At 39.9% G+C, this 26114-nt stretch overlaps 1 protein-coding gene across 2 annotated transcripts in view; it reads left to right on the top strand.

The window, feature by feature from the left end:
- kazna (kazrin, periplakin interacting protein a) overlaps positions 1–26114 on the top strand; it is a 225185-nt gene that overhangs the window by 66599 nt on the left and 132472 nt on the right. For both annotated transcript variants that reach the window (XM_059332591.1, XM_059332592.1), the window contains exon 3: positions 10086–10272. In XM_059332591.1, the coding sequence (XP_059188574.1) occupies positions 10086–10272 (187 nt within the window). The remainder of the gene's footprint in view (positions 1–10085; positions 10273–26114) is intronic.

Consider the following 26114-nt stretch of genomic DNA (forward strand, 5'->3'; position numbering starts at 1 on the left):
GGTTGTGTCTGAGATTCGCTCTCAGCCTTTACCACAGGGCCAGGGTTTGTTTGGTGGTATGCCATTCCCAAAAAAAGTGGGTTTGCCATCGCTGTCAGTATCTGCCTCACGTGGCCATGCTAGAGCTTAGTGTGAATGGAACAAGAGATTAGAGAAATTGGCCGAGCTGGGATGAAGATAACAGACACCCCACCTCTAACCTTCCCACTCTTGTCAGGCAGAATGGAAAACTTCTGTGTGTGTCAACAAACCCTGTTCACCAGGCTGCATCTGTGTATTTTATTTCTTAGCCGGTGGTACACGCAGTGCTGATGGCGGCAAGGACAGCAGAGGCATCGATATTTGTTCACTGGGAGTCTGTTTGCTGCCTCACATGAGTTGCTCGTCTCATTGGGGTGAATATAATTACAGTCTTTAAGACAGAAAAATAATGAGGGAAGAGAGAAAGGAAGAGATGAAAAGAAAGCTGGAGTAAAGACTAAGGAAAACATTGCTTTAGAAATTTAAATGTACATCCTGACATTTTGAAGTTATTTTTCATCATAAATATTAGATCTGATGTGTTTTATAAACCCATGACATTTTCTTTTTTCTTTTAAGGAAACAAATAATAAAGCAATATAGCAATATATAGCAGCTGAATAGCATGTTTCTGATAGCTGGTTTTCATCATGTTCCAGGGTAGCACAATATTTGGATACAGGATTGACTATCAAATTTGTTATCTCTCCTCGCTTTCATTTTAGCTAGCAAAGAACAATATATGAGACAAACATTTCCTATGGTTGTAAAAAAATGGCAAATGTTGAAATGAGCAGATTATATCAGCTGTAATTAATGTAAATTGCAAACGTGTGGGCAAACAACTGCCTACGACATGTCTCTACTTTCTCATACTTTATAAAAATAAAGCTAAAATATATTGAAAACGGGCACTGCCATGTTGTACAATTAACAGGGTGGTGGAGCCACAGTATTTAGGTCCCGCCCATACATCTGCCTGACCAATAATGAGTCAATAACAGCTGTCAATCGAGCTGTCAATCGTTATGTCACACTCCCTTTATAACATAAAATAACTAATTAAAACCCAACTTATTCGAAAAAAGACTTTTAAACATGTAAGTGTCATAAGGACTACCTAAAACGATCATTTGATACGTACTTTGGGTTGTTAGTTTGGCCTATACTGCAGCCAGCCACCAGGGGGCAACAGAGATGTTTTTGCTTCACTTTTAAGAAGCTGTCATGTCGCCAATTTTTATGTACATTTTATGCTTAAACTTGGCATCAAATTGGTGACCTTTCAGTTATACAACTGTCTATATAATCCGTGGGGGTCCGACAGACAGTGGCCTCTGCACAGAGCCGCCTCTCTCCTATCCTCCAGCTGCTCAGTATTATCCGTGCTCAGATAGTTTAAACAGTGAAGGAAGAGGAGGTTTGAGAATAAACAGATTAGTCAGTGAACATAATTCTGTGTTTTCACAAGACTTGTGTCTGTTTTTTGTCTTGGTCTGACCCACCTCAGTGGAATGATCTCATAACTTGTCTTGTGTCACTCAGTTACTTGTCTGCTCTCTTTATGCATAATTGAGATAGTACACTGTTTTTATTAGTATGGAAAACAGTTTATTTAGAATCTTTGGCACTAAACAGCATATTATCACTTTGAATACGAGTCATCTGGGTTGTGTCTTGTGTGAGTTAAAGCCTGTGGATTCAAATACACAGTCAAAGTTGGTCTCAAACTAACTCATGTGTTTAAATAGAACCAAAAACAATCGATACATACCTTAAAATGCGGCTCGAATCTTTAACCTTTAATCCACAAAAGCTGTTTTGTCAAATATAAACAATTAAATTGGATCCACAAAGTCATAACCCAGCAAGAGCAAATGAAAAATGTCTTTATAGTGGCGTGCTTGGATGAAGTCCTGAATAACTTTGAATGCTTACTTGGAAAATACTGAGTTGTTTGTGTATAGTATAGTGAGTCATAGGAGGGGGAACACAATCGTTTCTGATCATTCTGATCCTGTCACGCAGGATCTGTTGGCCCAGTGTAAGCTCTCTATTTGTGGAAGGAGCCTGAGGGCATGTTTGGTTTCTTTCCTTTGGGTGCTGTCTGCAGCCTCTACCCACAAGTGACAAGATATAAGACTTTGTGCACAACAGTGGGCATAAATGACACAGACCTGGTATGTTATGGAAACATTTCACTCCTCTCAGAATATCCTTCTATCTCTCTTTTCCTCAGTGGCGCCACCCTCCCTGCATCCACTGTGTGTTTATTATTTTGTGTGCGCTGTGTGTTCAGACTCTGCAGAGAAAGACTTTTTTTGCTGAGCCCCATTCTCCCCTAAGATAAGATGATCTTGATAAGAGATCAAGATAGCGTTCAGCTACAAAAAACCCATTTCCTTACTCCTTTGGGAACATTAAACCATTTCCTTTTTGCTCACAAAAAAACAAAAAAACAAGCAACCCAAGAATTCACATGAGCAGGGCCCTGCATTATAGCACCTTTTCCACCTCATTGGCTGGCCTTTCCAGATGCTATCAATGAGCAGGTGCTTTTTGGTGCAGCCCATAAGTTCTGCATTGCAGAGGCATAGTCTGAATCACTAAATACAGATTGTGGTAGAGGTATCTTTACATTGTATTTAGAGGATCTGCACAGCAGCGACACTGACTGCTGTTAGCAGAAAGCACTATAATCATAAAACTGCACATTCACATTTTTAGATGTTAAAAAATATCTGATGAGTGCCATATGTGGATTGTGCTAAATGTTTCTTCATCAGTTCTATTCCGATGTGTGAACACACATACAGATTTTTGTATGTGTGTGTTCCTTTGGGACCATGCAGTGATTAATTAATGAAGCTTATCTTATGGGGGGAAAAAAACCCTTAAAAACTTATCTCATTCCATGACTGGCAATTTTTTGAGATAGCACAGAAGTAAATCCTGTAACCATTATCTGATGAAAGGGCTATGATATATATATATATATATAATTATATAATTATATTGAGAAAAAGACATATGGAGAAATAACACTTATGCACACATGACAAGCTTCAGTAAAAATATTATATAAATAAAAATATATTTAAAAATATATATATATATATTTTGCAGATAGGCTTAACTTGACTTTTCCTATGTATGTGTCAATGAGAGAAAGAAATATATCTACTACTATGTGGCTAATCGTAGTTATAGTAAGGTAACTCAATTTGTTTTTTCAAGAGACAGTCAACAATTGTTCAGTATGTTTTGTGTGTTAATTTTTTGATAGATAGATAGATAGATAGATAGATAGATAGATAGATAGATAGATAGATAGATAGATCTGTTTTAAAACATCAGATAAGCAAACACTGACAAAAGTTATAACAGTGTAGGATGTATACATTTTCTGTATTTTTTTTTTACCCCCACAGCTGAACTCTGTTTCAATTGTTGCTGGGCAACAAAAAACATTCCAGTTAATACATGTGAGTCTTGACGGTTATTGCTTAGCAACCAAATTCCGCCCCAGTAACTAAAAAATTTAATTGGCGAGGCTTAAAACTACCGTGTACAGACCTCGATGCTGCAACTTTTTTGTATGACTTTACTTGAATCCGGCTACTTGCCTGCAGAAGGCCTGCTGTGTGGATGGATACTCAGCAGCACAATGAAGAATGGTTGCAGAGCGCTGATCCCACTTCCCACTGTCTCTATTCATATGCTAATCCAAACCCCCAGCACACCCACTAATTACTGATCCTCAGTCAGCCAGTGGGTCCTGATTCACTCCACTGACCAGCAGACGCATTCAAGACCCCAAGGGAGAGACTTGAGCGATGGGTTATTTGTGGGTAGTACACACGGACATGAATCAAGTTAACAACTCATGTTCACGTGTTTTAAGCATCATTTGCAGTAAACCAGTAATGGCTCTTAGATGCTGAGTCGTTGGAAGTAAGGATGTAAATCTGAACCAACTACTGAAAACAACTCCAGAAACAGCATGTTGTTCATTATGTAGCTGCTTTTCCATATGGCTCTCAGAGTAGCCAATAATCAGAGCCAGTTATGACAAAATAACCTAGGGCATGGTAGTCTGAGTGACGCTCTATCAAGGGCCTCACTTTGTGTTGAAAAGTGGTGGGGACATAAGGGCTCAGATGTTTTTAAGCAGTCTTCAACAGTTTCGATTTAAGGCAATGCAATGTGGGGATCCGTATGAGGTCAGTGTAGATAATTCAGGCAGATCGGCAAAGAAATTACACATGAAAACGGCATGAATTAGGCCCCGTTTACACGAGGACGCTCGCGGGTAAAAACGACAAAATATTTTATCGGAAGTGCCTTTCGTTTAGACGGTGACAGCGTTTTGGGGGCTTAAAGACGCAAAAATCTGAAACCACCCTCCGAAGTGGAAAAGTTAAATACGCTCCGCCGTAGCGTGTCCGTCTACACTGACAAGACGCAAAACTCTGCTCAGATCTGCTCATGTCACGTATGTGTTTACGTCACATACATGCTCCAGTACAGGAAAATAAACAAACGTGGTATTATTTCCATGCGTCGGACCTTCAAGCTGCTCTGACAGCTCTAATAAACTTACAGGAGTCTTTCCACCAAATGTACAGGATATGTAGAGATAGTATTCGTGAACAGAGAAGGATCTGTAATTACCTCTATCACATTTTGGATGCAGCAGGCGAGCCAGACGGCTGTGAACGAGACCTGGGAGATCTAGTGGATGGTGGATAGCTTTGTTGAAGTAGTAGCTGATGACAACGTGTGGCGTGAAAACTTCTGCATACCCAAAGATGCTCTTATCGCTTTAAGTGATGCCGCCTGGCATGCATACAATCGAATTTCACACTCTTTTGCGTCACCGTATGCACGCAGATTTCCTCCCGAAAATGCTCGTCTAAACGAGGAATAAAAAGTGAAGACGCGACGCCACTTTTGCGTCTTCTGTTCAGACCTCGTGTAAACGTAGCCTTAGATTACTAAAGAGGTAACAATAAACCTTACCTAAGATCAATGCCAATACCAAATAATGCCTTTGTTCTTCATCTCTAGCCTCTTTCAGACTGCCGTTCCTAGCCACGACATTTACTTCTCAATCAATTAGTCTACGGGATCAATGTGAACTATTATGCCGTTGCGGAACCAGTAAAAACTAGACTCTTTTCCTCCATCGTGCCCCGGTGGTGGAACAAACTTCCAAACGCCAACCCATCTGCTTAGTCCTTATCAATCTTTAAGAAGAGACTAAATACCCAGCTCTTTATGGAACACCTTCACACTAGATCTACACAGATGAGGACAATAAATAAAAAAATAAAATAAAATAAACTGTTCGCATTGACCGCTCGCACAACCTAAAAGCACTTGTGTCCTAATGGACTCAAACTTAACCCATGACACTTACTCTTGTGTTGTTTCTTCTTCTGACTTCAACTTTGCTTGTGTTGTATTAACTCTCAAATGTACGTCACTTTGGATAAAAGCGCCTGCTAAATGACATTGTAGATCAGTATAAAAGTCTTAAGGCGAAATGCCGGCAGAGCTCGTCGCGGCACTGTAGCGGGGCTATTGAGGAAACTCAAGCTGAAAGGGGCTTCTGATGCGGAAACATCAGTTTTCAACCTGGCTATTGTTCATTTATAAAATCCTAGTTCACTGCAGAGCATCTCAACTGCCGGGCTGCTGACAGCGCTGTGAGCTGATGAGTCAATAACACTGGACGGCAGTAGTAGATTTTGTACTATGGTCTGCTTTATAAGTAGTTGAGCTGTCTAGATCACTGAAGCTAAGAGCATCACAGCGGCCAGCAGACTACCTCACGCTGTCCGTCCTCACGCTGCTGCCTGTTTCCATTACTCTTCTCTAACTTCACCACAGTTACTATTGTGATGACATCATTTTGAGACAGGCTTGCAAAGTTTGCCGCCTGCCACACTGTTGCCCCTGCACTGCTCTGTGTACAATGATGCAGCTAAATTCATAGGTTTAGGGGCAGCCTTAGCCAAATATGTATACCAACAGATATATGCAGGTTTACTACATCCTCCTACGCTACAGTGAGTGTAAGGGGTAGATATACAGATATAAGATAAGATGGATAAAAACAAATCCACTTACACACTTTGGATACCACAGTGTTTTAATTAGCCAGAAGGTCACAATAGACTTTTATTGCACATGACAAGAGATGAATTTCATTAATGAACATCAAATGACTTTGGGATTATTAGTCCCCTAGTGTATGTGTGTGTGTAAATGAGTGTACAGTATGCGTGTCTGTGCATGCCCTCCCCTGTGACTAATGTATCATATACAGCAGCAGGGTCGTCTATAAATAACAACATGATGTTCATTTGCTGAGTGGGAGGGGTGACTTGTGTCTGGGCAGATGGATGAACGAGAGGAGAGTGCGTGTGTGTGTGTGTGTGTGTGTGTTGTTCCCCATCCCTTTGCTTGCATACAGGACAGTCAGTTTTATTTGAGAGAACAGTGAGGACTTTAATATTAAGCCCACACACACACTCACAGTGTCGCCTGAGGCAATGGCAACATTTTCTGGGAGTACACAGCAGTTGCTACTACCTTGTGCAGTGTGGTGGCCGATCTGTGCTTACCTCATGCTGGATGGGTTGGGGTCTAACTTCACATAACCCTGGGAAACAATAACAACACAGCTGCACTGCTGAGTGAGTGGGCATGCTTTGACAGCCGAATGTCAGATTATAGCTGAGAAGTGCAGGATTGAGTTGGGGGGTGGGTGGGAACTGGGGCAGTTTCCTCAGCCCCGAAGCTCAAAGACAACTATACCGAGCAGTTAATTATAAGTGCTTTATTTTTACAACCAACAATTAGAGTCAATACTGTCAAAACGTCTTTCCTTGGCTGTGATACTGGATACTGAGAGGATGAGAACAGACTTTTTTTCTGCAACACTCAGTGATGTATCAGTATTGTGTATCCAGCTTGTCAACTAGAAGGCCCCCTGCCCTGCGTAAGTGTCCTTTTAACTAGACAGTTAATTTCTACCAGCTTCATGGAAAAAGATTTCTGACCTTGTGGTTTGAGTGGATAAATTCAGCTTTGGGAATCTTTTTGTTGTGAAAAATTAATACTTTTTGTCATAGCTTAAACCTGCAGTAATTGGGTTTTTTTGCCACTAGGGGGCAGTACAACAACCTGTCACTAACAATTAATAATAATTAACCTGACAATAACATATTTTCACATAATTGACATATTGTTGCTTATTAAGTCACCTAGCAGAGGCAGTAGTGAGTAGAAAGGCAGCAGTAAATAGGAGTTGTGATTCTGGCATATTAGACCCTTTTTCTTCAATTCCTTGTTCATTATAATGCCTGGAACAACTAAAGCTACATTTGTTCGAACAAATATAATTATAACAACAAAAATAGCTCATAAGAGTTTAATTTAAGAGCTGATATCTAGCCATTGTCCATGGTTTTCTTGATAATAACCAAAATCATTGTCAAGAAAACCATGGAAAATGGCTAGATATCAGCTCTTCAATTAAAACCCTTATGAGCTATTTTTGTTGTTATTATTATATTTGTCCAAACAAATGTACCTACTTAGTTGTACCTGGCATTAAAATGAACAAAAAATCGAAGAAAAAGGGTGGTCTAATACTTTTTTCCATGACTGTAAGTGCATTATACATTGTTCTTTTAGCTTGGTTTTGGTTTCCACCACCTCCCCAGAAAAAAAATTCTTGCTATTTAGCTGCTAAATACTTGACTGTATGTCTGACAGCTACTCGCTGACTTTTTCGGTTTGCCGTTTAGTGCTGGACAGGTTGTATTTATTGGGCTTTAAAAAGCTTTAAAACTGAAAACAGCCCACTGAGCCGTAAGACTGGACCAGAACAGTGAAGTTGGCTGCTCTGTAAACCAAAACAATTTTCTGAAAAAGGCAAAAAACTCCTGGCTCCTGATACAAAAAAAATTGGAACTATCCACAATTTTTGTAAATGCAAAACCAAAAAAAGAGCGAGTTTAGTCGAGCCAAAATGGCATTGAATAATAATCATTACTAAATATGCGACAAATAAAACAAGCCTGTTATTTAGTGTACATTTAAAAAAAAAAAAAAAAAAAGTAACCAGTATTGTTGTAGGAACATGCTTTCAATACTGCCTCATCATTACCCATGTACAAAAGTACTAAGATTATACATTATTGACAGTATTTTAATTTAATTAAAAAAATAGATGTATAGTCAGAAGAAAAAATGACAGCAACATAATCCTCTAAGTGCTGTTAGTATCTGATGCCTATTGACAAACATGTTAATACTCTGTCAGCTCTGCAGTCTCAGTATTGAGCTACTTTGGATTCAACATGAGGCTTTTCTATCCTATAAGCTTCTGGTATCCATCTGTCTCTTATTTGATTTTCGGGTTATATTTGACAATTGGAATGTCATTGTCTTGCAGTGCTTTAACTCCAATAAAAGAAACAGTTTCCACACCCTCACAGCAAATTCTTTCAACAGTAGCCCTCTCTGATGCTGCGAAGAGGAGAAAGACGCCTTAATGTTTAATTCGCTGTGAGTGATTAGACTTATCTGTAAACAGGTGGCATAACTGTCTGTGCTGCCTGTATCTGTTGCCTTTTACTCCTCTTTACAGGAAGCAAAAAACAACAGCAAAGCAGAACAGAATTCAGGATTACATCTAAAGTATACTGATTTTCTGTTACATTGTTGACCAGAGATAATGCCCTTTGAGGTGTAGCAGTCATCTTTACGTTTAGAAAAAATAAGTTTCATTCACCCGACCAGGATTATCGAGTTAGGAACATTCTTCCCCTTCCTAGATTGAATGGGAAAAATCTCATGCTCTCAAATCCCCCTGCTAAATTTCAAGGTTAAAAAATATAAATAAATCTAAGTTGAACTACCCTGAATATTTTAAGAATAATAATGAGGGTCCTTTTTTTTGGTTACGATCATTCGCTGCACCTATAGCACCTATTTTTATTCATTTATATTGTCAATAATGTTTGAAAATAGCACAATTTTCCAAGCCCACATTAAAAATATTAAATTTTTTATTCATCCAATGAATCGAAAAGTTTGTATTTGTTTTTTTATGATTAAACTAACTTAATTAACTAATCACTGAAATATTGTTGTGGTTATTATGGATCTCAACATGTTACGTTTTAATGGAATCTTTAGGAAGGCAGTGCTTTGAAAATGCATTGGTTTGCAGGAGCAATACCTTGCTGTGCTTTGTTTGCATAACTATAACTGTTTTCTCTCCACAACAGCTTCTTTGTCAAACTAATGATTTCCTTCCCTTTGTCCATGGAGGGCGGTGCATGCAGTATACACAGAAAGAGAAAGAGGAAAAGCGGCAGTGTTTCACTCAAGTCAGTTTTAACAGGCTTAGTGAAACGTCTTGTGTGTCAGTTCACTCAAACACGCAATCTCTGAACCTTACTGCATTATCTCCTAAAGACAGCTGTGCCGAGGACCTCTGACTTCTATGTGCTTATATGGTGTAGCTCCCTCCCCCCCCTGACTTTCTCTGCAAATGGTACAGTCCATTTAAAAAGGTGCTTGTCATCTCTCAATGCTCTGTGTCCTTTCAACAGTCAGCTGCAGGGAGCACATTTCACACGGGCAGTGCTGGCTCTCTAACACACATACACACACACACACACACTCACACACTCTCTCTCTCTCTCTCTCTCTCTCATGCTGTAACGGAACTCTCAAACACACACACGGGCATGCTCGCACACTGACACACTCACAGCACATATACACACATCTCCAAAGCGTACTCTCCTTCCAGCAGATACACATTTCCCCTGAGCTGGATGCCTCTCTTTAAGGGAAAGGACAAACTGCTTTGAGGATTTAACTTGGCTTTCTTATTAAAAAAAGAAAAGAAAAAAAAAAGGACCGAGAACTGACAGGAAAAGAGAAAGAGCAAGGAATTATTTGGGGACACCTTCTTTCACAGGAGATGTACAACTTGTCAGCATGACACCTTGTCTGGATTCCCCTCTCCTCCTCAGGCAAAAATCCTGAAAATGATGGATGACAACAAGCAGTTGGCCCAGCGCATCGATGGGGCCATTCAGTCTGCCAGCCAGGAGGTGACCAACCTGCGGTCAGAGCTGAGCGCCACCAGCCGCAGACTGGCCGAGCTGGGGGCAACCGACTCTGCCAGCATGCTCGAGACCCTGCAGCACAACCACAACGGTAGGAGAACCGCTCGGATAGTGGAGTAAGACTTACTGTGTGAACATGTGGAGCAGGATGAGTACACTCTGATGCAGCTGGGTATCATGTCGATATGTGTGCACGTGTGTTCCTGCATGTAACGGATGATATCCAAGAGTGAAAAAAGCCTCCGCTCATGCCTCTGTCCATGGGAATAAGTACATGTGTAAAAACTCAGCGAGTGAGTGCATGAGTTAACAAAAGAGGTGAGGGGTGTCTGCTGGCTTGTGTCCACTCTCAGTTCTCCAACAAATCCCCTCTCATGTTGAATAATTAACCTCCTGAACCTTAAAAAGGGGGGTAGTGCTGCACTTTAGTCAGGGCAGAGTGGGTAAAGTTACAGCCTCCTTTCACTCCTGGGCACTCTGTCTGCTGGTTCATTCGGTTCTCCCTTAACTGGGCAATGGATCTGTGTCTCTTGAGGAGGAAGGGAAAGGGGGCTGGTTTTAGGGTTGCTGTGGGTTACTGTTACCGAGAGCTGTTTGAATGGCTGCCCAGTCTGTAGAATGCTGTCCTCTGTGCATGTGTGTGTGTGTGTGTGTGTGATTGTGTGTGTGCGGGCGTGTGTGTGTGCTGCAGCTGCTCTCTTTGCCCTTTTCCAACTTTTTTTTTTCCACTGAGTTTGACATATAGATAGGTAACAGATGTGTGTTTTTGTGTTTGTGTACATGCATAAGCATGGCTGGCTGCATTAGCATGTGTGGGTATGTGTGGCTGTCATGTCCTTTCAACTTCTGGCACACACACGCTCTCACACTTGCTGTTTCCATAGCAGTCAGCTGGTACAGCGAGCTGTGTGATAGGATACGTTCCATCTTGGCTTTGAAGCCACATATCTCTCAGATACTTCCGAGATCAAGCTCAGGAAAAAGGTCTGCTGTGTTTCCTCTCTCACATTCACAGGGAAGGATTTGTTGGCTAACCCTGCCTTTACAATGACAGAGAGTCATTTAGTCCTCAGTTGACCTCTGTAGTGGGTTTTTTAGAGGGAAATGTGAACACAGCCTTCCTTACACAGCTGGTCAGGAACAGTTTGGTCATGTGTCAGCATTATCTTCAATGGACTGCCACAGTGGCTTTGTTTTTCAGTTATTTCTATCTCTCTCTCTCTGTGTATGTGCCTTGCGGTATCCCTTTAACCCCGATGCATGCTCATTGCTCACACTCCTGCTGTTTCCATAGCAGTGTGTGTGCCAGTGTGAGTGACGACAAGCATTCCTCTGGGAGGGTTTGAGCACTGATGTCACTGTCCCTTGTAGCTGCTTCTTTGCTCAGCTAAAATGATGCCTGAGGTGTGCATGTTCAGTGGTGGAATCACATTAATCCGTAGAGAAGATTCGTTAAATTAGGGCTGTAACATTGACCTTCGAATTCTGCATCAATACTTGAATGCAATGCAGCTGTTTGGGTTTTTTTTTTTTGCTTGCATGTGTATTCATTCTGTTTCATATTTCTGTAAAGTTGTAGATAAAGATTGGCCCAGTTAGATTCTGACTCGTGTGGTCCAAACATTTCAAGTAATTCCAGAGTGTTGTAAAGTCCAAAAGTCACAATTTTCTATGAAAAAAAGTTATTTTCATTTTTCATGATATTTTTTCTAACTACAATACTAAAAAAATCAATTTCTTTAAATTCAGGATTGTGTTTTTTTTTATTTTTATTTTTATTTATTTTTTAATATGAAGTCAGGCATTGCCACTGTCTCAATAGAAGCTGTGAATGTAAAAAGCTGACATCCGGTTCAGCCCAGCATGAAACCCACATAAATGCCACATTAACATCACAGGAGCTGCAGAAAAAGACTTTCTGACTGGTCCATTCTTAAAATGTTTCTGTAATGATCCACATTAAGAAACTGACACATCTGTGGATCTCTCTGGAGATGGATTTTGTCAGACATAATTGTCTAGAAATACCGTGCTAAGTGGTTCTGAGTGCTCCTTTTTTTCCACATCAAAAAGGACACACAGACTGAAGATTGTGGTTGCTGATTCCTGCCTTTGTTTGGCCTCTATATCTTCACACTGTCATTGTCTCTGTCAATAAGTCTTCTTTTTTTTCCTCCGCTTGCTGTCTGTTTCAACCCCCTTTCTCTCCTCCGAGCTGTTCTTTACAAGCCCAGGCTGTATAATAGAAACGGCTGGGGAGAGGGAGGATTAGGTAATTTATCACCAGTGGCTGTGTTGGGAAGGGAGGTGTGTGCTGAGGGGTCGCTGGTTCATTGCACAGCCAGCAGAGTGGGAGTCCTGAGGGAAGCTGTGCTGGGGGTGCTACCTGGCACTTCACTACCAGCAGCGCTAACCTTCCTAGCAGGCTAGCTTACCTTAATTGCATTTCTACTGCTTGGGGGGTTCACATTTACATGTTACACTCATCCCAGCATGTCCTAAAGTGAGAATTAAATCTTTCTGTGGTGGTCTATAAAGAGGTACAATTGTTCCTAAAAATATATACACACAGTATCCAGTCTCCGCATCCCTCACTGAAACATCTAACACCTTGTCTATCCTCTAAACCCACTAGAATCCTCATGTGGCAACTCATGAGCTTCCCCTTGGATTTAAATGGACTACATTTAGCGTTGCTGTGGAGCTATGGGGCTGCTGATATAGAGAAATGCTGAGCAGCCATAAAACTGGCTCAAAACTTCTGCCAGTGGCCCCGATTCATGCCGTGCTCATTTTCTCTTTGTGTACGGGAGAGAGCGGCACGTTGGACTCCGGCTCTGGAAATTGGAAGAGTGAATGAAAAGCCCATTCTCGTGCTCATGTTGCCATTTATCTGCCATTTATTTCTTCAGCTGGTCTCTTTAATTTTACTTTTCCAAAGTTTTCAGTAATGTTCGTAGTGGACAAATAGCTTCATTCATTTATCCGAGCTGTGTCAGATTTGGAATTAAATGCTTTTCATTGAGGTGCACAGGTCAGAAACTCTTTCATTTGCAATTTCTACTTTGTATATGACTCAACTTGATTGAATCTGGCACCACCAACTCCTGTGCTGTTGTTCTTAATACAACACTTTTTAAAGCAAGGAGACTCAATGGACTAAATGGACAGAGTAAAAAAAAATACTCCGAAATTATTGTTGAGGGTTTTCATAAAATACCAAGAGGGGGCGTTATATTTTGTATTATTTGTTCTCCGATCCCCGAATAGTGTATCTAATCTACTTCAGTGAAATAGCTCGTCGGGCTAGTAAAGGGGCAAAAGCCAGAAAGTTGAGCATAGCTTTAGGTAAATTTAAATCTGGAGCAATGCCAAAAATACCAGACAAGGGATTGGGCTCAATTTGATGATGAAGGATTTCTGATAACGCAGGATCGACACCAGGGTACATTTGCGCTAATTTGGTTTTTGATATGTGGATACGATGAACTCCTTTAAATTGCAAAAGTGCATGTAGAGAACACATAGAAGAGGAATGTATCCGATACGAGTCCCATGTGTCCTCTGCAAAGGTATAATTTAGGTCCTGTTCCCAAGCAGTTCTTATAGCTGCCATTGAAGAGCAGCGTAGTTAGAAAATAAGGTTATATAGATTAGATATGATGCCTTTAGAAGTGGGGTTAACAGAGATAAATATATCAACAGGATTGACTGGGGGATAATAAGGAAATTCATTAATTCATTAAGCGCTGTATAAAATTCCTAATTTGTAAAAATCTAAAAAAAGTGGGTTTTGGGACTGCCAAAAGTTTCTGTTCATGTTTACATTATTTAACTCTAAATGTCATGAGACGGTTTAATGTTGAAACAGACAGATGTGGACGTATCTTAAAAACAGCTATCACCAGTTTGACAATCACTTAGAAGCTTTTTTCCGAGGCTTTCTGCTGCGTCTCAGTGTTAGTCAGCATATGAAATTTACTCAGTTGTCATGGAGATGGCTCAGTTGTCATGACGTGATCAGCAGTTTAATCACTGCTTTTAAGCCCTGCATGTTACCTTATTAGAGATACAATTTAGATGTTCATGTTCTCATGATGTGAATTTATCTTGCTGTAGTAACATCCACATGCTTAGAGCAACATCGTGGCTCTGCTGGTGGCTAACATGTGCTTGTTGTGTTAACTACCAAAACAATTCCAACCCATATTTCCACTCTTTCTCATGACAAATATTTAGTTTAATGTCTATTACATTAAAACATGGTAAATGTGATGACTCATGAGGAGAACAGGACAAGCAATATCCAGTGGTGGAAATGGCCAGATTTTACTAGTGGAACTGTCACATCTCCATTGTTTTACTCATTTCTCTTCACTGCACTCTCTATAAAATACATGTTGCAGACAAGGAGAAATACTAGTTAATACAACCCATTTAGGCTATTCAGCTTTTCAACTATTAACAAGAAATCAATTATTTACTTTTTGAATGCACTCAAAAAAATAACTTGTTCCCAGAACGTAATAAAATTATGGAAATAATTTCCACCTAAATAAAATGCTTTAATTTAGCGAAGTACATGAAGTACATGAATTAATTGTGCTGAACCAACAAAACAAAGTAAAGTTGAAGTGGTTTAGCCTAAAAGATTACCTTTATCATATGAAAATGAACATAATTATTCAGGAAAAAAATAATTTTCAGTATTAAAATTATTATATTATAGAGTATTATAGAGTATTATATTCAGCAATTTAATTAGGTTGTTTTAACATACAAGTATTCTAGTAAATTTTAAAGTGTTGCATTTTATGCTAAAACTACATGTTTTAAAACTGTTCAACCACAAAACATCATTTTATTTAGTAGAAGCTACATGTTAGACTAAGGAGAAGGTAACAGACACCCAGTTTGCTTTTTTGAGTGTGGGGTGGTTGAAACAGTATTGTGTTATCTTAAAAGTTCAGTTTTTCGGCTCGTCAATGAATAATCCTTGAAGGTTTTCTTGCCCACTAACATTCATATTGGTCGTGACATGAACATGACATCTTTTTATTCTGCCTTTTTTGTTTCATAGCAAAGCGACAGAAAATTGTACACCAGAGAGAGATAATGATAGAAATATGACATGCAAGTCCCTTGCTGGATTCAAACCAGGGGCACTGTGGTTACGTCCTTTCTTTTGTGGAAATTGTAATCATAATAATTCTGTCTTGATGCTTAATTTTCCATACATCTAATGTGTCAGACAGCTTTAAAACCTTTTGGTCAGCTGCTCTTTTGTCTTTTCCTCCTAGAGAAACAGGGACAAATGGAAGCAAACAGTGTAAGTTGACCTACTTGATATTCTTCCTGGTGTTTTCCTTGTTTACTTAGCAGTACCGCTTTTCAATACTTAGCTGAATGTCACTGACTCCTCCAGAGCTTACTTTAGGTCTAAGTGTAAAAATATGCTGATGCTGTTATTAAAGCAAGATATTTTTTTTATAAAGTTATAGACATTTTTCTGCAGCTGATTGTATTCAAACCAGCTCTCTTGGGGGATGATAATGTTTATTTATTCCGCATGCAAAGGTTATGAGAGAAGGTCAGTTCTATTGCATTTAATGACTCATCCATTCTTGTTGTTGAAAGTGAGAGTATTTTCTAAGCGTGGCTGGTCAAGCATTCACAAAATTATTGACTACATTACTGCGTGAACACAAAGGGCACCGCATGTATGTGAACCCTCATCAAAAAGTTCTACACGATGTCTGGGTAATCATTTTAGTTAAACAGAGATTTTATCCTTGTGATAATTAAAAATACAAAAATATATTAATCTTCGAGGAGGGGTTATCCAGAAGATCAAGAATGAGTTAGGCCTATTATATCATTTAGCATGGAGGATTTGCTGTCTCTATACATCATTAATGAGCAGACAAGCTTTGCATGTTAAAACGTTACTGAGACTACAGTTTGGTGGTGTTCTGTGATTCTGTTCACGGAAAGCCTCCTTGGCCATTGACATTAGATATTAAGCAGGATTAAGACTATCGGGAGGCTATTTGCTTTAAAAGTAGCTCAATTAGAGGTGAAGAGAAGAGCAACGTAGACACGACAAGACTACTCATGCTTTTAATACTATTAGCAAGGGTTTGAATTGGAATGAAGATGTGCCACTTCTATATACCAGCATCTACTCAGCATGTTGTATTGAGTGCTATTATTTAGTTTACCCTCTATTTCACAAGCACCTTAAAGTCAGACAGTCAACACCTCTCTCAGACTGGTCCCACCTGCAGACTCCAGGTCGATGCAGTATTATGACAGCCAGCCATTCATCAATACAGGTCTTTGAAAGCGGGAGGCTAAGCTTTTCTCCACCGACTGTGTGGCAAAACCCATCGGCATCTTCCAGCAGGACAGAGGCAAATTTCTGCATTCCCCGTTTTAGTGAGAACCAGAGAGTTTGAAAAAATGCTGCAGAACTATCCAAGTCCCTCTGTTTTATTCAAAAAATTTTATTGGGCGTTCATACATTTATGCATTATTATAAAAAAGTGGGAAATATAATAAAGAATATAAACAAAACAAGCAAAGGCCAATCAAACTCGCATGCTAAAATAAATGAAAATAGCAAGATTATACTGTCGTTTTACAAAGTTATGGTTATCAGTTACATTGCCTGAGAATGAGATGTTTTGCCGAAAGCCATAAGAAAGCAACAGCATGGGCCTGGCCTCGAAAGAAAAATTAAGATCTTGAGACCTATGATTAATGCCAAAAACTGCCACATTTGGCTCTGGGTCTTTGGCCTTGTAACAAATGTACAAAAGTTTTTTAAAGACCTGAGCCCAAAAGAAGTCTCTTATTTTGGCAAGCCTGAGATAAATCACAGTGACAGGTTTGGTTAATTGTGTATAGAATTAGAGCCTACTCCTGGACAGATGCATTCTGTGAAACATTTTAAATGAGATCAAACTGTGTCTGACGCATATGGATTTTCAGATTTCATTGGAGATCCTCTCACCAAAGTCATCTTCCCATTTTGATTAGAGATGTTCCCTCTCCTTGCTCCCATTGGAACAAAAACACAGACACTTCCTTTTCCCAACATTGACTTCCATGGTATCACTCCTCAGGTAACATGGCATTCCAGTGAAATAACAATTTTTATGCATGCATGGAGATCCACTCTGCTCAGTGGGGCTCCCGTCATTCTGTGTACAGCCTAACATTCAATTGACAATTTATTAGAGAGTACACGTCCACATATCTGCACCGTAAATGTTTCATTAACATGGACAAGCTTGGACATTTGTATTCCTGCAGTATGCACCAGCACACGTGCGTATGCTGACACATGTGACATGCACTCCTAATTTCCAATATAACAATCGGATACATTTACTGCACTTGTGAACTGCTACTGCGTATGAATCATGCAGCAAACAAACAGGTTTCACATATCTGCTAAACAGTGTTTTAACAGTTGATTTTCAAGTCAATATAAAGTAAATAAGAAATGCTGAATGTCTCTCCTCAGAGGCTCGACTGTTTCAGACTCATCCTTAATTCCTAACTCAAATATATGAAATAAAAACAGGATTTGCATAATTTGGAAAGACACTTTTATATCGTAGCTATTTGAAAATGTCAACAGGCTTTCACATAATGTTCTCCCCTCTTCAATTAGGGTAATGTATGCAAAAAGGGGTCTTTGGTATGAATTTCTCCTGACTTGCTTCAAATGTCACTGCTTTCTTGTTAAGACGACAATTTGAGTGCTTGACTAGTTCAATTATACTGCACTCATTTTTATGACTACATATTAGTAGCCCTGAAAACTGTATTGAATAAATCACAATTATTTCAGTATATTTCACATTTTAAGGAATATCTACAATAAATGTTATGAATAATATATGACTACTTAAAAAATTTGACACACCAAGAACATAGAACAACATGAAACCAAGCTGTGTGTTTTCTTTTATGTGCTTAAATTTCAGAACACATTTCCAGATGCCAAAACACTGAACATTTGATCACTGCCTTTGTTGCATCAAGCCCGAGGGCAAAAATATAATTTCCACCATTGTCTTTTTTTTATTGTTAAGTTGTGGTCCTGTCAAAATCCCAGCAGAATCATTCAAGTGTAGAATGCCCTCACATAGATTACAGGTTTTTCCATAAAAATTGCATTTCCTGCTGTCTTTTGTCTGCTCAGACGATGTCTGTAAAAACCTGACATTTTGCAACATGCCATTACCTTCATACCCTTTCACACTCCCTTTCATTGATTTGATGAAGAGGGATAGGTGTAAAGCAGCTGTCACTCACAGGGGCATTTGGTGTGGAATACCAGCTGGGTGAGTGAAAAACAAAGAAAAAGACAGGAAAGATATAACAGGGGTAATGCAGTCATAAAAAACTGCAATGAATTACCTCAAGCTGTGAAAATGGCATCAAATCTCATTAGTGTTTTGTGTAGATGGAGATGGCTTTTGAGTCTCTTTCTGTCTATGGCAATGAGAAACTTAATGACTTGTGTGAGGCAAAATGATAGTCCTCCTCAGGTTTCATGTTTATGGCACGTTTTATGGACATTTATTTGACAAAGTTACCCAACAGATGGTTACTCATCAAAGCAGTCCTCGAAAGTGCAACAAAAACTGGAAACGCCACAATTGCCTTTGGCAAACTTCATTTAGCTCCTCTGCTGGCGCCGACTGCAGTAACTTTCCTAATGAATCCCAAGTTTTGAAGGAATCACCACCCACTGGAGGTTGTATTTCAGATGGAACGACCCATGTCGGGATAATTAATAAGGCTGAAACCTGAACATGTGGTTGAAGGTGGTAATTACTCGCCTATAAAGCATGTTAATGATGAGTGATGTTAGTCTGTAACCATATGCTTAAAGGTCATTCATTTACATATACATGTAGTCATCAAGTGAGTGAGAGAACCTTGTGAATTAGATTGATTACAATCTAGTATGAAGTTAAAATACACCACATGCTGCCTCTGATGTGTGTGTGAGTTATTCTGAGCGTGTATTCCCCACACACACAGGCCTGTGTGTGGCCTTGTGATAAGTTATTGAGCAGAGGAGAAAAGTGTTTTCCAGACAGTCATTGGCCATCAACAGGCCTTGAGACACTAGCAGTGGCTTTGTTTGACATTACAACTGTAATACTGATTATCTCGCACCCCCACTACCACACACGCACGCACACACACACACACACACACACACACACATTATTTATTCTCTACCTGAATAGACAATTTGATGCCCTTCATAGCATTTTGGTAGGTCAGGTCTGTAGTGCATTTTTGATGTTTTGGGTTGGTCGCAGTATGCATTAATGAGTTTGAGTGGCTCTCGGGTATGTAAATGAATGTTGCCCTCTGTCCTTCAGCCTGCCTTTCCTGAAAACTGATGCTAACAGCACTCTCACGCACAGCGGCAGATGGCGTGAGCAAGTGTGCACGGTAATCTGTGACTTTGCACATATTCAGATGCCATGAAGTGCAAATGCTATGCTGTGTTGTTCAAAACTGAAGTACAAGGTGAGAAAGAGCGGAACAGGGGTTCAGTACAGCGGAAATGTCACTTTTCCTCCAGAAAGACATTTGGGACACGATCTGGAATATTCAGTAGCTCCATGAAGGTGACAGTCCAGTATAATGGATTGTGCACCATATGGATAGACTACTGTGAACAATGATTAAAACTGTCATTAATTTGATGGAAAGCTTCATTAGTGGGTGATGGTGGGTGGTGGGCATCATTGTTTTTATTCTGCATCCACCAAGATCCCCCATTAGTCTCTAGATGGCCTTCATTTTATCAAACATGTAAGAATACACTTCAGATAATGTGTGCGAGAATCGTCTGTAACTGTGTTGTTGCCACAGATCCAGTGACTATAAAGGATGGGAAATGAGAAATTAGAGCAGCTTGATCTATACAAGGCTATGCTGCAGTTACATCGAATGTGACTCTGGTGTAGAAATGTGCACAGTGGAAGCTGATAGGTCTGCTCTGTTGCCCCAGAGAATGGCTCCTAATAGGCTGAGATAGGATATGAGAAAAGAGTGTGTGCTCATCAAGCGCGGAGCCCCCCCAGTGGTTTTTGAATGATGTGATGTGAAGGGGACTGGGGGAAGAGGAGGTGACTGGGGAGAAGGGGTGGGTCCTCTGCGAGGCTTCCTAAGATTTTGTCAGCAATTATTCACAATGAGGTGCAGTAAGACAATCGACTGTGGCTCGGCAATGATGAAATGACATTTCCTCTGTTCATCTCACATTTCTGGGAGGTGTAGATTGAAATGATGTGAGTTTTGTCTGTCTGTTCCATTCCTGCAAGGCCGGTGCCGTGGTGTGAATGTGTTTGATCATTACAAAGTGCTGCAGCACTGTGTGGAGACAGTGTAACACTTGACGTCATCTTTTTACTTTTATTTCTCTGCAGGTCTCACAGTGTTCAAAAAGTTTTGGAGTATTATGTTCTCAAAAACAGACTGTATTTGAATGGGCTGTTTTATTAATGCCATTTCAGTGCAGAGCAATGTTCATCTTCCGCTACTACAGGGTGTTAATTTTGGATCCTAGCTGGGGGGTACATGGTGGTTGCAACCAAAGATGATAAGGATATTTTGGGTGCAGGTATAGCCGAATAGAATTACCGCATAGCTCTGCAGAGGCATTGCTATGCCTTGGAGCCTTTTCAGACGTCTGTACTGGTCCTGGGTCAGATTTCTCCCTGCACACATCCCACTGCAACTGTTTAGGAGCTGACAAATAGAGTGGGATCTCGGATCAGTGATTCTGTAAAAGCTTTGCTCGTGTGTCAAACGGCTTCCACCAGCTCACGAGTACCATTCAAGGGAGCTGTGAGGGTGTTTCCAAGTTTTTCTGAGACATTGCCTTGAAATTGCTACATTGCTCTTGGAAAAGGGCACAGGATGTTATGTTCTTGGGCTAAACCAATGACGTTCTATGTTTACAGACAAGGATCAGTGGGAGTGAAGAGGTGCTCATGTTCGGCAGACACTAACATAGCTATTCAAGTATTAAACATCCCCCTCTACCTCCCACAATTTGTACTTGACATGCTGCTTGGAATGATGCCCTTCAATCATGTTGATGGTGTTGAGTTTAGAGAAGTTCACTGTTGAGGTAAACAATAAACAATCCTTCCTCTGTTAATGCTTTTTAGGAATATAATTTATGATCATGGCGTTAAGGTGGCTCAAAGCGTTCATTAAGTCCTATCATTATTGAGTTAGAGGCTACAACAAGCTTTGAGATTGTTGTCTGTTTGTACTCTCTGTCTAAGCTTGAGGCCAGATATTTGCAAGTATTTTAAAGCTGTGACTCTATCTTTGGCTGTGATCACATTGAACACCTGTGCTTAAACTAAATGTGCAGCTGTGAGTCTTGCTTAGAGCCAGAGGTCATTAGGTGTGGACATATTATGTCTTCATTGTTATTGCTATGCAACAGAAGGCTTGGCTTGACTCCATATGACACTATGTCATCAGCAAGCACAAGTCCTAGCTAGGGTGGATAGAAAGTGGCCATCGTCAGCTCCTTAGAGTGTCTTTTAGTCCAACTGAATGCTGAACAAAACATTTGTAATTGACCAAAATGTTAGTTGAGCAACCTGTCAATCATATGGTAGACTTGCCCATAAGCATACTCTGCCTTATCGTCTATTTTACTCTAATAAACTAAGACAGTAATTTACAAAATGAAAATCATGCTGTATTGGATAATACTTGAAACTAGCAATTAAGACCATAAACTCTTTATGAGAATGTTTACTGAAGTGAGAAGTAGTGTAATTTTCTCTTTGACTCGAATACAAATGGTCTTCTTTTTGCAACAAGTAGAGTCGCCCCCCTGCTGGCCTTCAGAAAGAATGCAGGTTTAAGGCATTTCTAGATTGGGTTCACTTTTCAGGCCTGGAGATTGCTGCTCGAGGGCTACCTGCTTGAAGGTGTGTCTTTAACTTACGAGTGGTCAAAGGCTCAGCTGCTAAACAGTGGATAAAGACATTTAATTTCCAATTAATTCTTCACTATAAAAGTCACCCCGCTGCCAGCAATTCTTCATGTTATATCATTATCTTTGAAGAAAGTGGCTTAGAAAAAGTTGATTGCTTTTCTTATTCTTGATAAAAAGAATGTTGTGGAAACATCATGTTTAGTGGCTAAGAAGAAAGTGCCTTTACCATTTAATTGTCTTGTCTAACAGCTGTCTAGGTGATGCCTGTTTAAAAGTTTCCACATGATAAATCAAAGCAAAGTTTGAGATATTTTCTACGTGAAGCTCTCAGAAGTATAGCCTTAATGCAATGTGTTCTTTGTTTGGAAGAAACAAAATATATAAATTGACGGAGGCACAGATTCACAAAACTGCTTTTCTTTTCATCTTGCTCTCGTTATCTTACCTCTTGTTTTCTCTTCTAATTAGCACATCAACAATAAGCATACACAAACACAATGCTGTTTGTTCAAGTCAGTTAGTCAGGCCTGGCTGTTGTGAATATGATTTATCGTTCAGCCTACTATTGTCCGTCTATCAGCACGCAGGCTGTCCAGCCAGCTGGTGGCTGCTGGGTTGGAGCGGCAGATTGGGCAAGCCTGGATGTCACAGTGGGGGCAGGTGGGCCCCGCCATCAGGTGCCGTAATGCCCACTGGCACAGACAGGGCGTGATGGGGACGAGACGTGTGGTGGAGGAGAGAGGGAGGCATCTTGATCCATGTGTATGCCAACCCTGACAAATTGGATAAAGCCTCCAGTGGATTGGAAGGGCAGTGCCAGTGTGAGGCTGACATATGAAGAGGACTGGCACAGTGGGTGGAGTGGGCAGAGAGCGGGAGGGGTGGCGTTGGCGGAGAGCAGATGTGTGTGTCATCACAACCCTGGCATCATGCTGAAGGAGAGGAAGCATTACTTGCGTTAATGGACGTTAACAGACGGATACACACATACACAGAGCAATAAGTGATGTCTCAGTATGTGTGTGTCGTGTGTGTGTGTATGTGTGTGTGAGAGAGAGAGAGAACCTGCCCTTCAATAACGAGGCCAAAAAAAATATTGCCTATGGTGCTATTTTCACACGTACACAATGTCTGTCTGGGGATACTCTTCATCCTCTACCTCATTAGGTTTTTTACGTGTCATAAACCAATTTTTCTTTTTTTTTCTGCCTTTCTGCTCCTATTACCTAGTATGAAAAATGACTTGAAAGTCGTATTTTATCTGCTGATGCATTTGTGCTTTGAAAATGCCCACAGACTTTCTTGCAGTGTCAGGTTAGTTGCAATGTTTGTGCCATCAGAAAAACGGACCACATAGTGAACAGTGTTGCCTGAAGGTAGTAAGAGTGTTGTTTTAACTTTCTATACAAACATGCTTGTCAAAGCACATTTGGCAACCCTGAATTAATGTGAAGTAGTGCAATTAGCGTCAGCTGTAAATCAGTCATTTAAATACTACTAAAACATTGAAAACATTATATTTACTCCAAAATTCAAGCTGCTACAAGCTATATCAGATACTCCTAATAGATTCTGCTATAAACTGTCCTTTGGGTAATATTATTTTATGTAGTGTGTGAACACATTCATTTATTTAAAATGAGAATGTTTACTTGGCATATCAGTGCTCGAAGTACTGAAGCTCCTACATTTTATTCTTTGGTGTACGGTGACATTTTCTTGTGCACCAGCACTTCTCACAAGCTGCCGGTACTCTTTTCTGCCCTATCTATATCAGGCGACCTATAATGGCTCTAAATATACTGCAGTTTTTCACCTTTATAGGGTAAAATTTGCAGCTGCTTCATAATTTTGTGAAATGTCATGAGGTCATAGTAACAAGACTCTGAGGAGCTGTCTGCTCCACTGAACTCAAACAAATGGTCTCTCTCCACTTTGAGGATGAGCTGCTAGAACAGTGACAGGACATCAATCACTCATGAAGTCATGATAACCAAAAAGTATGAGCAGGTTTTGATGTGCACCTTGTTTCTGCATGTCTTAGTTACTCTCTTTTGAATTTGATTTCCCTCCAATGTTTTGCACACTTAGTGTATGGTGGGCACTGTAAGACATCACGGTGTATGTATTTTTTTTCATTTTATGTCATATACCACTGATACTATACTGTGTATATCTCTTCATATACTTAAATATATTTATTCTTTGATGTTCATACCAGTATATGCAACAACCTATTTATCCCATTTAACATGCAATGTGCAATATGTATACTTTTAGGAAAACAAACAAACACAAAAAAAAATAAAAAAAAATAAAAAATATATATTAATAATGCATGCCAAATAGCAGAAATGTATGTATAGAATGTGTATAGAATGGATGTATATGATTTTTTTTTTTACATTCTTTATTCTGTTTTCCATGTGTGTCTGCTGTGACAACTACATTTACTCACCGTGGGATAAATAAAGTCATATCTAAACTTATCTTATCTTATTAGGTGCACATTATAAATACCAGAGAGCTTCACTGCATTATATTCCATTTTATTTTTATACCTTGAATTGTCACCTGGCGCTTGCATTTTGTTTTCATTTACATAAAAAAAGACATCTACACTATAATTTGATGCAGCATAGATTGGTACATTACCACCATCACCGCCAACATGTGAAGGAATAGAGTAGTGGCACTTACCTTTTTTCCACTTCAAGCAGTGTTGTGGATAGAAAAACAATTTCACTCAGAGTCAGTTATGACCATACAAACAAGAATTAAAGTTCACTTATCGTACCAGTAAAAACAGGTGGCTAACAGTCAATTAAATTGCAGGTGTGCATTGAGTAAATTGCGTCATTACATCAGAGGCCCATTAACAAGCTGAAGCAAAATTGCTCATTTAAACTAAGCTAAAGCAGTTATACGTTTCTCACAGTTGGTTTCCCCTCAGAAAAGTGGTGACTAACTCAAATGTTCCTCTTGGGTTGCAAAGACTAACCTTTCCTTGTCCGTCCTAAATGTTTTCATAAATTAGGATTTGTTATTTAAACTGATTTACTGGCTTGGCAAAATTAAACACAGGCTGGGTCTTAGTGGCCTTGTTGGCAGACAGAACTGTATTTGCCTTAACCCACTTAAGGATCTGTCCTGTCATCGTTTGTCATTGTATTGATTGGTTAATACTGCAATGACCCACTCCGTAGCTTACTTTAGTGCAGCTTTCATTACGTAATAAGGACATAAACAGTTCGCTAGAAGATATTAGATGTAATGGTGAAGCAATCTGCAGTTTCTCTGCATTGTTAATTGAATTGAACTGCCATTGATTATCTGAACTGCTGGTCCGAGGCATTGTATCATGATGCACGCAATGTGAATGGACTCAACAAGCGAGGGTGTTAGTTGAGGGTCGATGCATCATTGAGCCTGCACGACCCTTAACTGTGTACCACATGACCTCCAAACTGAGGATGTGATGTCTTCGCACAGTCATTAGATCAATGCATCACCACGCCTGTTTAAGGCCCACTGAATCTTTATCAGCAGGAAGCAAGGCAGATGCCCTGATCAATAGGCAGTGGAAGGAACACAAGAGTCACAACTTCCATTTGTTTCTTTTGGAAGCAGTCACCCAAAAGAAAGTCAATGACCTGAATTTTTTGAGCCATTGTTTACCAGCGCCAGCCAATGCAAAAGATGGGAAATTGATCACATTTTCTAATGTTGATGTTGTTTTCTTGCCTTCTTGATTTTCCTACTCTGTCATGCTTTCTATGTTTTTAGTTCTGCAAACTGGTAACTGTGCATGACAGATTTAAGCAGTGTTATTGGGCTGTAATGCTATGAGACTGTAGGGGTATGGCAGGGTTCTTTGTAAACACCAGTTATGTAATGAATACTTTACTCATTGCTGAGATTTTTGG

This window comes from Centropristis striata, chromosome 5 (genome assembly GCF_030273125.1).
Source record: "Centropristis striata isolate RG_2023a ecotype Rhode Island chromosome 5, C.striata_1.0, whole genome shotgun sequence".
In the NCBI taxonomy this organism is placed as follows: Eukaryota; Metazoa; Chordata; class Actinopteri; order Perciformes; family Serranidae; genus Centropristis; species Centropristis striata.